Source organism: Delphinus delphis, chromosome 1 (assembly GCF_949987515.2).
Source record: "Delphinus delphis chromosome 1, mDelDel1.2, whole genome shotgun sequence".
NCBI lineage: Eukaryota > Metazoa > Chordata > Mammalia > Artiodactyla > Delphinidae > Delphinus > Delphinus delphis.
In genome coordinates this window covers 164203111-164219289 of record NC_082683.1, presented here as the reverse complement: position 1 = coordinate 164219289, position 16179 = coordinate 164203111, and the positions used below count along the sequence as shown (strand labels likewise).

Genomic DNA, 16179 nt, shown 5'->3' with positions numbered 1-16179 from the left:
AGGGGTCATTCCTAGAGGAGTTATGGAGAAAAACTATACAAGGGAAAAAAAGTACAGAGAATGATCACACAGCTCCAAAGAACAGAAATTTAGGGACAGGAGAGGATGACATCACCACGGAAAGTCAGTTTGAGAAGAACACATAGTCAATTTTTGGGGTGGTCAGTAAATCAAGAAAACTGTCTGTTCTGACCTTTATACAGAAGTGAAACAACATTATCTTGCCCTACTCTTTAAACGTATTTTCTTAAGAAACAACATTATGAAACAAACTAAACTCCACTGTAAACACAGAGGAAATAATGCTTCTTATATGCAATAATGCCTGCTGAAGAAAATTTGTAACCTATCGTAGAAATCATGTTGAAGAAAGCAGTGAATCTAAAATGGTCATGAACTCAATCTATATATCACCTAATTGATGTCTGAAAAGTTTTTTTAAATATCAGAAATTTTATAAAGGATGATCAAGAATTTTACATCCACAGAAATGTCTGTTCTCTGTACTATCTGGATAAAGCCAAGCTTGGAAGTAGGGGAATTAGATTACTCCTCCAGACCCCTTCTGTCCCTCTGAGTCAGTCTTACTACTTATTACTCATATTCACTCACCAAGCTGAGACAATTCCATCTTCTTTTTAGACCAAATATAATACTGCAAAAGCCCTTTATAGGCCTGAATAAGGTTGATTAACACTTCCTGAGAAGACGACTTTTCACCGTATCGCCATGTCTCTGCCTGGCTGAGATTTCTGTTCGCATCCTCAAGCATACCATGATGCAGAAGGTATAATGCATGTTGTAAGGAGATCTGCAATAATAAGAAAAAGCCCACCGTCATATAGGTCATTAGATAACCCTTAGTCAAAAAGCTCAGTAAATATATGATACATTCAGGCTAAGACCTTGGTAGGACACAAATGTTGGAGCAATATTGTCCTCATTATCAAAAATTTCAATCTAACAGAAAGACAAATGAAAAATTATCATTATGTAAATGAGAACTAAATTATATAAACTTACAAACAGAAGGCAGTGTGAAAAGAACAGGGACGTTGAAGACAGAGTCCAGGCTCAAATGCTACTTTAAAGCTACATAAACCTGAGTAAGTTACTCTCACCCTTTGTGAGTCTCCTCTTTTATATGGAACAATTATTATTAACCTTTTTGAAGGGCATTAAGGGGATTAAGTGAGATGATATATTTGTATACCACCTAATACCTAGTTTACCCCATAGCAGACAATAAATTATTTTATACATGTTCTATAAACTCAGAGAAAACATCTTAATAAGGGGTGTTGAAGAATGGCACTGGTTCAAATGGAAAGTGTATGCCTGATACAGGAGAAGCAATAAGAATAATTCCACACAGAAGGGAGGGGCAATATAGGTGTGGTAATCTTAATAAGAGGTACAAACTAATATGTGTAAAATAAGCTACAAGGATACATTGTACAACACAGGGAATATAGCCAATATTTTACAATAACTGTAAATGGAGTATAAGCTTTAAAAATTGTAAATCACTATACTGTACACCTGTAACTTACACAGTATTATATAGCAACTATACTTCAATTAAAAAAAAAGAATAATTACACAAAGAACGAGTAATACAAATAGGGAGGACATTAAGGAGGAGAATAATGGGAAGTACAGTTAATCATCTGAACAGAGTCAGAGTTCAAACCTTCATCTTAAACTACTGTAATAATTTCTCAACTGGTGTCTCTAATCCTGCCCCCGCTAATCCATCTTCCACGTGACCGCCAAGGAAATCTCATTAGTCATTTGTGTAAAATCCTTCAACAGTTCCCATTGCCTATAGAATAAAAATCTAAGCTCCTTAGAAATGGCACACAGAGTTCAGCTTCCCCTGGCTTCTACCCACATGATTTTTAGAGTAACTAAAGCATTAGACACAGAGCTATTAAACTCTTTATTATCTCCTGCCATGCTAGACTACTCTTTCCCGCAGTATGCACTGTGAATACCCACTAGCTTTATCAGACTCATCTCAAGCCTCACTTCTTTCTTTTCCGACTCCCCAATTCATTCAATCCCAGCCCTTTCCAAAATTCCAGAGAGCCGACCATTTTCCACTTTGTCTTCTCCCTGTACAGTACACTTCTACTATGGCACCCATAACCATTTATTCCATTTACATGCCTGTCTCCCCCTACTGCAAGAACCACGGCTAGCACATTGTCTGGAAAACAGCAGCAGGTGTTTTTAAAATTGTTAACAGCAAAACATGTTTTATTGCCTATCCTAACTACCACCCTCAGACTCCAGAGTATGAAATAAGGTTCCTCTCAGGTTTCTTTACTTCAACTGAATAGATTCCATGAGCTTAAAAGGATCTAGCCAATAATTTACTTAAAACTCTACCTTCCCTCCCCAATCAAATGGCTATCCAGTTTCTCCCTGAAAGAAGAAAATGGGAGCACACAACACCAAGGCAGACTATTCCCTTTTTCCAATTGTTCACTTACAAAATTCTTCCTGAAGTAGAACCATATGCTGCCTCCATTTAGTTTCTACTTGTAATGTATGTGGTCTACCAGAAAATAAGATCATAAGGGAGAACATGGCACATAAAAGGAGCAAAAAACTTTTCCTAAATTAATAAAATCTGAAAAGAATCCTAAACTAGGTAATATCATTTTTCAAAATTAGAGAGCAGTGGGAATATAAAATGCTACAGCCACTATGGGAAACACTTTGGTGAGTCCTAAAAAAGTTAAACATAGAATTATATGTTCATACATACTTTTTATATATATATATATATATATATATATATATAAAATATATGTATTTGTATATATGACAAAAAATACGATCCAGCAGTTCTAGTCCTAGGTATATATCCAAAGGAATTGAAAGCAGGAACTCAAACAGATACTTGCACGCCAATGTTCACTGCAGTGTTATTCACAATAGCCAAAAGGTGGAAACAACCAAACAAGAGATGAAAGGATAAACAAAATTTCACAGATACATACAATAGAATATTATATTGTATTAAGCCACAGAAAGGGATAAAGTCTGATACATGCCAACACATGGATAAATCTTGAAAACATTATGCTAAGCGAAACAGCAGAACATAAAAGGACATATATTATACAATTCCACTTATATGAAATACCTAGAATAGGCAAATGCATAGACACAGAAAACAGATCGGAGGTTACCAGGGCCTGGGAGGAGGAGGGAATGAGGAGTTATTGCTTAATGGGTACAGAGTTTCTATTTGGGGTGATGCAAAAGTTTTGGAAATACTACTGAGGGTTACACAACAATGTGAATGTAATTAATGCCACTGAATTACACACTTAAAAATGGCTAGAATACCACATTTTATGTTATACATATTTTACAGCAATATAAAAATATTTGGAAAATAGGAAAAGTAAAAACAAAAAAAACAGAGGGTAAATATTTTAGGCTTTGCAGGCCATATGGTCTCTATCACAACTCTGCCATTGTCCTACTAAAAGCAGCTACTGACAATATGGAGATGAATGGGTGTGGCAATGTTCCAATAAAACTTTGTTTGGAGACACTGAAAAAAATTAAAAAGCAAAGCATTTAAAAATTTTATTGAGAAAGTGCTTTTAGTCTCATATATACCAGAGAGAGGGAGATGTCATAACATTTTGGAGTGTGTCAATTCTTTTGGATAAGGCTTTTATTAAAGGAGAAAGTTCCACCTAAACATTAGAAACATTGAAACATTTTCACACATGGATCAGAAGAGTCAATATTGTGAAAATGTCCTTACTACCTAAAGCAATCTGTAGATTCAATGCAATCCCTATCAAAATACCAATGGCATTTTTTACAAAAATAGAAAAAAATAATCCTACAATTTGTATGGAACTACAAAAGACCCTGAATAGCCAAAACAACCTTGAGAAAGAACAAAGCTACAGGTATCACATTTCCTGATTTCAATCTATATTACCAAGCTACAGTAATCAAAACAGGATGGTACTGGCATAAAAACAGACACATCAGACAAGTGGAACAGAACTGGGAGTCCAGAAATAAACCCATCCATGTATCGTCACCTAATATTTGACAAGGAAGCCAAGAATACTCAAAGGGCAAAGGACAGTCTCTTCAATGAATGTTGTTGGGAAAACTAGATATTTACATGCAAAAGAATGAAACTGGACCCCTAACTTACACCACTCACAAAAATTAACTCAAAATGGATTAAGGACTTAAAGGTAAGATCTGAAACTATAAAACTCTTAGAAGAAAATAGAGAAAAAAATTCCTTGATATTGGTCTTGGCAATGATTTTTTAGGGTGTGACACCAAAAGTACAAGCAATAAAAGCAAGAATAAACAAGTGGGACTACATCAAACTAAAAAGCTTCTGCACAGCAAAGGAAACCATCAACAAAATGAAAATGCAGCCTACTGAATAGGAGAGAATATTTGCAAATCAAGTATCTGATAAGGGGTTAATACCCAAAATATATAAAGAATTCATACAACTCAATAGCAAACACAACAAAAAACACATTACAATTAAAAATGGGCAGAGGACTTGAATAGACATTTTTCCAAAGAAGATACACAAATGGCCAACAAGCACATGAAAAGGTGCTCAACATCACTGTCAGGGAAATACAAATCAAAACTACAATGAGACATCACCTCACACCTGTCAGAATGGCTAGCATCAAAAAGACAAGAGATAACAAGTGTTGGTGAGGATGTGGATAAACAGGAACCTTTGTATACTGCTGGTGTACATTCTCTTCAGGATGTAAAGTGGTCCAGCCACTATGCAGAATGGTATGGAGGTTCCTCAAACAAATTAAAAATAGATCTACCATATGAGTCAGCAATCCACTTCTGCATATATATCCAAAGGTGAAATCACTATCTCGACAAGATATCTGCACTCCCATGTTCACTGCAGCACTATTCACAAAAGCCCAGACATGGAAGCAATCTAAGTGAGCACTGATGGAAGAATGGATAAGGAAAATGTTACACACACACACACACACACACACACGCACACACACATGATGGAATATTATTCAGCCACACAAAAGAATGAAATATTGCCATTTGTGACTACATGGATGGGCTCTGAGGGCATTATGCTTAGTGAAATAAGTCAGACAGAAAATTGTAATATTGTATGATCTCATTTTTATGTGGAATCTACAAACATCCGACCCATAGAAAGAGAGTAAAATGCTGGCCACAGGCTGAGGGGTAGAGAAATGGAGAAATGTTGGTCAAAGGACACAAACTTTCAATCATAAGATGAGTAAGTTTGAGGCTCTAATGTACAGCATGGTGACTATAGCACTGTTAACTTGAAAACTGCTATGAGGATAGAGCTTTAACATTCTCACCATAACAACAACAACAAAATGGTAGTTATGTGAGGGGATGGAGGCATTAACTAACCTCATTATGGTAAACATTTGGCAATATATCCATGCATCAAATCATCACATTTTACACCTTAAACTTACATGATATATGTCAATTATATCTCAACAAAGCTGGAAACAATTTTTTTCTCAAGTATTCAAATTCCCAATTTGTTTAGCTGTTTCCCTTTTCCAAAAGCATCAATTCTCAGAGATCTCAACTGACTTAAGTAAACATATTAGAATTTGGCCCATCATCATAATGAAGCACAACTGCCACCTCTGAAGGACTGATTCTGGCAGCCAGAGATACACAAAGAGAAGATACTTTCACTCAGACAACGTGGTAGGCAACAGGAAATGGAAAAGTAAATGGTTCTCACGATGCTGCTTTCTTTCAGCTTCTCTTATTGACCCAGGTGTCTTACCCCGTTTCTCATGCTTTTTACATTACCTACCTCATCACTGAGACTAGCAGTTTTAGAAATGAATGCCCCAGATGTAAATTCACAAAACCTATATACTCACCTTCAAGTAATTCATGACACCAATATTTTTCATCCGGTCAGCAAAGGTATTGAAAGTCTCCACACTGCTTTTGGGATGATAATAAAGAATTTCACTTCCAAGCCTCCAAATAATCTGTCAAAACAGAAATTACTAACAAAACTGTAAAATCCTTGCCTTAACCAATATCTAAGAAAGCTGATTTTAACACTGATTACAGTGTTAAAAAACCACCTATAGTTCCTTTTTCTAGACACCACTACCGTCAACATTTTACTGTACTTTACCCAGTGAAACTAATATTATATCTTATGGGCTAAAAATCTTTTCTGCTGATTAAGTGAAAATACCAGGTAACTATAATAGTAGTTAGTAGTCTAAAGAAGGTAAGCAGTTAAGATACATATTGAAAATAACATTTTTAACTAGTATAGCAGGAAGAATATTAATGTCAGAAAACTTGGGTTCTATTAATATTGGCTTCTTCACTGCTCTCAGCCTCATCTTTATTATCTACCAAATGAGAGCTATGGACTAGATGTTTCTTGAGATCCTATCAAGTATCTACAACTATTGACTATATTTAGACTATATTTAGAGCTCCAATTTAAGAATTTTCATCAGCTATGGACAAATTTTAATAAAAATATTTTCACCCCAGACCACCAAAACTTTGGTGACAGAACTTGGAGCTCTTCTTTTGCATGGTCTATTCTCTTACCCCAATTTAAAGTACTTCAATAATAGTGACTTCAAAGTAAATTTAAGTGGATTTTAAATCAATTCTTTCTCTGAACATACATACTGATTGTTTTGTGTAATCGTAATACTCATCTTCCCAACTCAGAAAGACCAAGATTTCATTTACAGAACACCAAATTGCAGTATTCTGATGCTTAAAGAAAATGTGGAGATTATCCTATCACAGTGGTTCTTAAACCTTGTTGTATGTAAGAATTACCTGGGACACCACTTAAAAATAAATATTCTAGGGATTCAGACTTCAGTTCAGTAGAACTGGACTGCAGCACAGGAATCTATATTTTAAACAAAAGCCCTATGTGATTTAAACAGAGCCCAAACAAGTGTCTGGAAACCACTGATTTAATTCTTTCATTTTGTAAAACAAACTCTGGACCAAAAGAGACTGTAACTTGCCCAATGTTTTACAAATCTATATAACTTTAGTCCATTACTAAACTTTCAATCAATGGTTAAATTTTTTTCTTTAATATTTTTTGGCTCTATTAAATATCTAACTGATGCAATGGTTACTGTAATAGTAAAAGCTACTTGAGATATTCATGTGAAGTTATTTGTGGATAAACTGTCTTTTACAGAATAAATTTAACAATATATGCCAGGCACTGTTCTAGATCCTTGCCCTTGTGGAATTTACATTCTATTGTAGAGAGACTGACAATAACCAAGAAATATAATAATTAAATTGGCAAGTATTATGGGAAAAGAATGAAGCAGGATAAAGGGATCAGGAGTGCCAGCTGGAAAGTGAAGGGGGTTGGTGTGCAGTTGCAATTTTATTTAATTAATTTATTTATTTATTTTTGGCTGCATTGGGTCTTCGTTCCTGCGCACAGGCTTTCTCTAGTTGTGGTGAGCGGTGGCTCTCTTCATTGTGGTGCGCAGGCTTCTCATTGCGGTGGCTGCTCTTGTTGCGGAGCACGGGCTCTAGGCACGCGAGTTTCAGTAGTGGCTCGCGGGCTCTGGAGCATAGGCTCAGTAGTTGTGGCACATGGGCTTGCTCCACGGCATGTGGGATCTTCCCGGACCAAGACTCGAACCCGTGTCCCCAGCATTGGCAGGGGGATTCTTAACCACTGCACCACCAGGGAAGCCCCAGTTACAATTTTAAATAGTCAAGGTAGGGCTCACTGAAGGTGTGACTTGAAGGAGGGTGACCATAGTGATATCTGAAGAAAGACCTTCCTAGGTAAAAGAAATAGCAAAGGCAAAGGCAATCAGGAAGGAGTATGGTTGTTTAAGGAAGAGCAAGGAGGCCAGTGAGGTTGGAGAAGGAAAAGCAAGTTGGACAGTAATAGGAGATGAGGTCAAAGGGGGAAAGGGAGTGGGCAGAGCATAGAGAACTTGCAGGCAATCAGAAGGACTCTGGCTCTTACTCTGACTGAAATGGGAAGACACTGCAGTGTTTTCAGCAGAGGAGTGACATGATTTGACTTATGTTTTAAAAGGACTATGCTGGGCTTCCCTGGTGGCGCAGTGGTTGAGAGTCTGCCTGCCGATGCAGGGGACATGGGTTCATGCTCCGGTCTGGGAAGATCCCACATGCCGCGGAGCGGCTGGGCCCGTGAGCCATGGCCGCTGAGCCTGTGCATCCGGAGCCTGTGCTCCGCGACAGGAGAGGCCACAACAGTGAGAAGCCCGCATACCGCAAAAAAAAAAAAAAGGACTATGCTGCATCATTAATCATTAGGAAAATGCCAACCAAAGCTACAATGAGATATCAAGAAGACAGACAATAATACGGTTGGCGAGGATGTAGGGATGTTGGGACCCTCGTATATGGCTGGTGGGAACGTAAAATGGTGCAGTCACTCTGGAAAACAGTCTAGTGGTTCCTTAAGAGGTTACATGTATTTTATGCTCCAGCAATGCCACTCCTAGGTATACACCCAAGAGAAATTACAACAAACATCCATACAAAAACTTGTACATAAAAAAAAAACTTGTACATAAATGTTCAAAGCAGCATTATTCATAGTAACCAAAAGTGGAAACTACCCAAATGTCTAAAAACTGATGAATTGATACATAAAATGAGATAAAGCCATACACTGGAATATTATTTTGCAGTAAAAAGAAATGACGTACTAATATGCTACAATATGGAAAGGCTTGAAAACATTATGTTCAGTGAAAGAATTCATTCACAAAAAGCCATATGCTATATGATTCCATTTATATGAAATGTCCAGAATAGAAAGTAGATAAGTGGTTGCCAGGGGCTGGGGGTTGGAAAGGAGCAACTACAAGTGGGTACAGGGTATCTTCTGGGCAAGACAAAAACTGTTCTAAATTTAGATTGCCGTAATGGTTGCACATCTCTGTGCAACTGAACTGAACTGTTCAATTTAAATGGGCAAGTTGTATGGTGTGTTAATATATCTCAATAAAAGGATCAGTCTGGTTATGCTTAAAATAGACTGCGGGCGTGGGGGAGGGCAAGCAGTCATCTAAGTGAGGTGAGAGGGACTTGAGGCCAGGCGCAGCAATGGAGGAGGTGAGAAGTACTCAGAATGCAGGGAGCGTGCTTTCAAAGTAGAGCTAACAAGGTTTTCTGATGGTTTGGATATGGGGTATAAAAGAAAAAACACCCCAGTGTTTGGCCCTCGCAATTAGATACATAAAAGAAATGTCATCTGAGATGAGGAAAATTAGGCTGGACAGGGAATATCAGAAGAGCTAGTTTAGATATGTTACTATGATATGACATACCATACTAGCTGATATTAGACATCAAGAGGTGACGCTGAGAAGACAGTTGGATACAGAAATCTGGACTTGAAGAGAGATGTCAGGACCCCAGATACACAATTGGGGATCGCCAGCACGCAGACTGAATGTAAGGCTATGAAACTGAATGAGATCATCAAGAGTGAGTTCAGATAACGATAACAACTAAGGGTTAGAGTTCGTGGGTAATCCCACGTCAGAAAGCAAAGGAGAAGAGGAGCAATCAGAAAAGGAGACTGAGGAATGGCCAGTGAGGCAGGAGAAAAAACTGAGAGTACTGCATCCTGGAAGCCAGACAAAGAAGCTATGTCACACAGGAGGGAATGATCTACTATGTTTAATATTGCTGACAGATCAAGTTAGATGAGCACTGAGAATCTGCCACTGGATTCAGCAACATGGAGATCACTATTGACCTTGACAAAGCAACTTGGTAAAAATGGTGATGGCTGGTGGGTAGTCTAACTGGAAAGGGTTTGGAATGGACGGGTACACACAACTCTCTCAAGGAGTTTTGCTGAAAGGCAGAATGGAGAAATGGGGCACAGCCTGTGGAAGAAGTAGGGGTCAAGAGATGATGCTAAATGGGAGAAATAACAACATGTTTGCTTGAAGATGGGGAACGTCCTACAGAAAGGGGAAAATAAGGACACAGGGAAAGAATTATTTAAATGAATGAGTATTGGGGAATCTGAAAATTCAGATTTAAAACTGTATTTGTCTCCTTTAAAATGATAATAGGAAAAAGAAGTGTGCAAAAAAACGTCCTCATACAAACTTTCTACCCAAAACCACTTTTAGTAGCTTTTAGTAAAATCAATCAATAGCAAAAGCTATTCTGGGTGAAGTTCAAAAGGCAGAAAACTCCCAGGATTCTGTCCTATCTTCCAGCGGACTCAGACCTTACTTACCTCCGGTGCAATCTGTCTCTTGTTGCTATCTGAATCTTCCAAGATCTGAAAGTAACTGTGCATGTATTCTGCAGCTCGCTGCCACTGGTGCTTCAGCAGAGCTTCTTGGATAAGACTTAAACAAGCACTTGTTGTCTGAGCAAAATCCTTCTCCTGTTTTCCTCCAGTCGCTATCAGGGTTAAAGAGGAGAGTCTTGACCCACAGTGACCACAAATCAACAATTCAAGAAACATTTCTGATAAGCATAGTTTTAACAAGTAGAGCAGTAGGTATTACTTAACCCAACCCATCCCCAATTCCAAAGCTGTTTCCATTTGAAACAAACTCTTCCACCCATTTTAACTAGTTTTAGCAAATGAAAAAAATGTCTAATTAGAAGATGTCTAATTTGACATTCTTGGGCTACCGAGATCACCAGATCCTTCAAATCTGATTCAACTGTCCTTTCATCCTTGCACTAAACAATCTGGGAAGAATCTCTTAAAGAGGGCCCCAAAAGCACAGTCCCAAGTATTTAGAATGGGTAAAAATCATCAGGGTCATCCTAGGAAAGTATGGTCTTTTTTACCTACCTATGTTCTGAAAACACGAAGAGGTGCACTTTTATTTTTTAAGGACTGAGTTCCCAGTAACTCAATGGTGTAAATGCAAATGAGATTATAATAACTGTAGACATTGGCATTTATATCTCTAAAGTACTGACAATCCTCTTGTTAAGAGTATTTGTGCTTAGTTACAACCCCGGTTATGAGTAACAGGTGGCATATTGCCACCTCTTCTCTTCCCACGCTACTAAAGACGCGTACAGGCCAGCCGTCTCCCATTTGGGGTACCCTCACCCCTGGGAGTACACAGAGACTAATAAGTACCATACAAAGATAGTTTTACAGCAATCAACTTGCAGATCTTCAACTTTCTCACACACTCTTTCCTAAAGTTGATCTCCTAGGAAACTGTGCCTATACACGAGGCTTCATGATCAAAATCGTATTTTACCTTAAGGTGAAAATACAGGTGTTGAGTGTTGAGAAAGTGAACGACTCTAACACATCCATTTGCAAGTCAGGTGATTTTTAATTCTTTGCTTATCAAAACTGTAGGAGAACCTAATAATTTTTTATTTTAGATCACTATGTAATTTTTTCATAAATAATTCAGAAGGAATCCAAAGACCTGATACATTGCTATAATTAAACTCATTCATTGCCAGCTAGTTACTTATGTGACTAAACTTTCTCAGAATTTCCACCAATTAAAACAAAATACGGTAGAATTGAAGCTAAATCTTTCCTCATTCTAGGAATACGTAATATTCATCCACAGATATAAGAACTGGAAAAAAGTGATAACCTTACCCATTTTATTGAGATAAATAAGCAATAAAAATTTACCTTTAATACTTAAAATTTAACAAAACTTGTAACACTACTTATGTTATTTTGATTCGGTGGGTACAAAAATCAATTACAATGATTTCTCAATCAGAAGAGATTTTAATACTTAAAACCTTACAGGATATTAGCAAAAATTAATTAAATGTAGATACATACTTTATGGCAAGAATAAAAGTATAAAAGAAAAAGGAACAATATAAAATTTCCATCTATTAAAAGCTTTTTCATAAATACTAAATGGATGATAAAGGTATCACATCCCTATATTATTTAGATTCCACCAAATTATTTTTTTAAGTCACATGATAATTTCATTTAAAAGTGCCAATATATGCCGAAAATTATGCCTTTTGCAACTCTCAAACTTATGATACAAGTTTTAGATGGCACCTTAGAACTGTGCAAGATAGTACCTAATTCTTCAGGGGAAAAAAAAGTAGAATACTATATCTTTTTTTTTTTCCCTTAAATATTTATTTATTTATTTATTTGGCTGTGCCGGGTCTTAGTAGTGGCATGCGGCATCTTCATTGCAGCATGCGGGATCTTCAGTTGCTGTGTGCCAGATCTTTTAGTTGCCGCATGCAGGATCTAATTCCCTGACCAGGGATCAAACCAGGGGCCCCTGCATTGGGAGCACAGAGTCTTAACGGCTGGACCACCAGGGAAGTCCCAAAGACTATTTCTCTTGACCAGTGCTTTTCAAACTTTTTAAATGTACATACAAATCACCTGGGGATCCTGATGTAGTCTTAGTATCCCCAGGGAGCTTATTAGAAATGCAGAATACTATGTCCCACCCACCTCTCTGAATTAGAAGCTGCATTTAACAGGATCTACACCCAAACTCCCAGTATCAGCAGCAACACCAGGCAGCTAGGCCAAGAAAGTGACAAAATACCTCTTCCCTAAAACCTCGGTTATTCACCTAAAGGAAAACTGATCTCAGGCCAGACTCCCTTCTACCTCTCAAGTTTTCACAGCTCAAACTGGAAATCAACTTTAGACTAGGATACATAAATCCTTGGAAAATTCCCCTCCTGTCTTCCAGCTGAGCCTAATTACCTCAGAGTAGCTCTCACTTCACCCTTTGTGAGCAAAACATAATCTTATTTGTTGCTGATAAACTTTAAGAATAACTGTCAAGGAAAATAAATTTGATGGAATGAGGTACAATAAAGAACCAGTGCCATCAACCTAATTTCTAATTTCCTTGAAATAACCTGGAAACTTGTCAGCCTGTCAACGAATATTTTTTGAGCACTACCACAGCCAAGCACTATTCTAAGTGCTCAACATACAGCTTTATTCCAGATTGGTGCCCACCTTCAAAGTTTTTATTCTAGGGGACACACCCTTCAAAACGCCAAAAGAAATTTAAGAGAATAAAATATAAATAACTGTTAGGCAATTGTGTTTTCCTGTTATGGTTAATTACCACTACAATGTCAATATTACTGCAACTATAGTCTCATTGCAGACAGGAAGTACTTGGGGTTTAACAGGCTATCTGTAATATATAAAACATGTCTAAGCATGTAAATTCTGGTCTTAAACCTACTTGTTTGTGGACTGACTCAAGCTCTCTATAGAACACTGGTGACAGACACATGCCCAGGTATGCCTTAAAACTAGCAGAAACTTTAGATTACTAGTTCCCTACAAGGGGTGTGGTAGCATCCCCTCTGAAGTACCATTCATTCAAACCTGGCTCAAACCATGTACATTAATTCAGCAAAAATAAAATGAGGAAAGAGGAAGTAAACTATTATTTTTCAACACTCACTATGCATGAGGCTCTATGCTAGGCACTTTACATATATTATCCCTTTTTTCAATATATGTATCTCAATGTAGGCTTTGAGATCAGATAGGCCTAGATTTGACTCCTAATACCGGCATATACTCCTGATAAGATACTCCTGATAAGAATTTTAACTTCTTCTGAAGTTCAGTTCCCTCATCTCTAAAATGCCTAGCACATAGATTTACTGAGGATTAATTTACTGAGATAATTAAATGAGATGGTATTTAGATTAAAAAATAAAGAAATAAGAGCTAAACTCTAGGAGCCAGGGAATCTCAGTCAAGGGGAAAGAAAGCCAGGCTAAGAAAGATATATTTGTGGGCAATTAGAAAAGTGCTGGTTCAAATGTATTCCCAGGACTACACGACCCAACATGCCAACATACAGACAACTGCTTCTTTTATATATTCTGATAAGGAATTTATTCCATAGAAAAACTTGTTTATTTCTACATTAGATGAAAATAGAAGAAAATATTCCTTTCTTGAAATCTATTATAGATCAATTCTGTTAGGGCTTATTTCAATGCAATTCAACAGAAACTTCTGGTATGTACTCCTCAGTGGTAGAGATCATATTTTCTTCAACTATGTATCCCCAATATTTAACCAATGCCAGGGATATAATAAATGCTAAGTATTATTGGGGGGAAAAAAGTGTATCTATCGTAATACAGACTGTTATTAATTCAAAGGAAAAGAATTCTAAAAGAAAAAAAGAATCTATTTTTATTATTTCTTTTTTATTAACAGCCTAAAAAAAAATCCTCATACATTCTTATTTTGAAAGTTGAACCAGCTTGGTTATCCATTTTTGTATCCATATTGAATCTTATCATCTCCTTGCATTAGAGCTGAAATGGTTATATGTGATTTTACTTACCTATGGTTTCTATATGCTTTTGGAGCCAAGGAAAACACATCCCTGTACCAGAGGGCGCACGCGGTTCCCCCTGTTCATCCTCTGTTGTGGGCCTTATCAATTCTTCACTGAAATCACTCATACCTATTCCAGACTGAGAATATCAGTTACTTTTTGTACATCTTAATCCACAGGCTTCTCAGTTATACAGAAAGACAGCCACCTTTTATCTAATAAATATCAATGATCAACAAAACTAATTGTACCTGGTAGTTCCTTTAAAGTAAGAAATGAATTTAATTATGTCAGCAGCAGCCAAAATCAATGACCCATTTAAAAAAAAAGACAACTGCAACTACTACTATATTTCAAGAAGATACAAAGATAGATAAGATACTAACCTTTTAAGTTAAAAAGAGTCATCTAGGGGAAGAAACATCAAAATAATGTATAATAAAACAATATGACAAATAATAACAGTAGTAGTTAACATTTATTGGGCCCTTTCTATACACCAGGGCTACAAAGTATCTAATTTAATCCTTACAGAAATCCGGAAGTAAGTGGTATTACTTTCTTCCATTTTCATGCTGAAAAAAACTGAAGGGCTCAGTGAAACTATGTAACCTGGCTCAGTGTCACAAAAAGGTGAGGACAATATTCTGGTAACTAGAACATCAAACACACTTGGCATGTACAGAGTTTGGGGTGTGCGTGGAGGAGGGGGGCGGAAAGCAGATGGCGGGAAAAGAATCTACAAAAACAACCTTGTGCCAAGCTGAGTTTGGAGTTAACCGTCCAGATGCTCAGGACCCCTCTCCCTCCTTCCACATATCCAATTGATTATTAGGTCCTGCTAGTACTACCTGCTAGTATTTCTCCTATCTTCTCTCTGCTCCGCAACTCTACACCACTCCCCTGGCTCGGGACACCTTCAAACTGTGTCTAAATTGCTACATTAGCTTTCTAACTAATTACCCTGCCTCAAATTTGGCTTCTCTACATCACAACCCGAATAAACCTTTCAAAATCAAATTCTGGGGCTTCCCTAGTGGCGGAGTGGTTGAGAGTCCGCCTGCCGATGCAGGGGACACGGGTTCGTGCCCCGGTCCGGGAAGATCCCACATGCCGCGGAGCGGCTAGGCCCGTGAGTCATGGCCGCTGAGCCTGCGCGTCCGGAGCCTGTACTCCGCAACGGGAGAGGCCACAACAGTGAGAGGCCTGCGTACCGCAAAAAAACAAACAAACAACAATCAAATTCTGTGGTTACGAGCACAGAATTTGAAATAACACTTGAGTTTGAACCCGACTCACACGTATTTTAAGGAGTCATTCCAGAAGAAGCTCTCCCTTCCCAAATTCTCAAGGCCTAAACTGGTGTCTTGCAGTTGTCACGGTAACCAAAGCTGCCCCACCCCTCCAGGCTCGCCCTCAGAACTCAAGGTTTCAGAGGATCAGGAGAAAATATGAGGAGAACACAGGTGAATCCTACTACAGCCATTCCCGTTCCACTGTGAACGCAGGCAATGAGGTGGAAGACAACCGCGGGACTTACCTGACTAAAGCCAGAGTTCTTCTGCGACACCAAACTCAGTCTCCAGACTCCGGACGAGCGTGGGCAAACTCTCACGCAGTTAGCGACTTGAGAGCGAAAGTGCAACACCTGACCCGGCGTTCCGGCGGCGCGCAGGCGCGGCCCCGCCCCTAACTCCCGATTGGACGCTGGAGGCGCCTCGACCCGGAAGTGACCCGGAAGTGGCCGTGTACAGCCTCCTTCCCATTGGATTGG

The 16179-nt window shown here is 38.1% G+C and overlaps 1 protein-coding gene across 4 annotated transcripts in view; it reads right to left on the bottom strand.

Annotated features, from left to right (window-relative positions):
• The window catches only part of TAF1A (TATA-box binding protein associated factor, RNA polymerase I subunit A), a 35394-nt gene extending 19360 nt beyond the window's left edge, over window positions 1–16034 (bottom strand). For 2 of the 4 annotated variants that reach the window (XM_059998058.2, XM_059998033.1), the window contains exons 1-5: window positions 15946–16034; window positions 14412–15611; window positions 10328–10497; window positions 5946–6059; window positions 613–811 (exon numbers count right to left, since the gene is read on the bottom strand). In XM_059998058.2, the coding sequence (XP_059854041.1) occupies window positions 613–811; window positions 5946–6059; window positions 10328–10497; window positions 14412–14532 (604 nt within the window). In that variant the 5' untranslated portion in view covers window positions 14533–15611; window positions 15946–16034. The remainder of the gene's footprint in view (window positions 1–612; window positions 812–5945; window positions 6060–10327; window positions 10498–14411; window positions 15612–15945) is intronic. The other 2 variants (XM_059998041.1, XM_059998049.1) reach the window with 2 other exon arrangements.
• Between the last annotated feature and the right edge of the window lie 145 nt (window positions 16035–16179).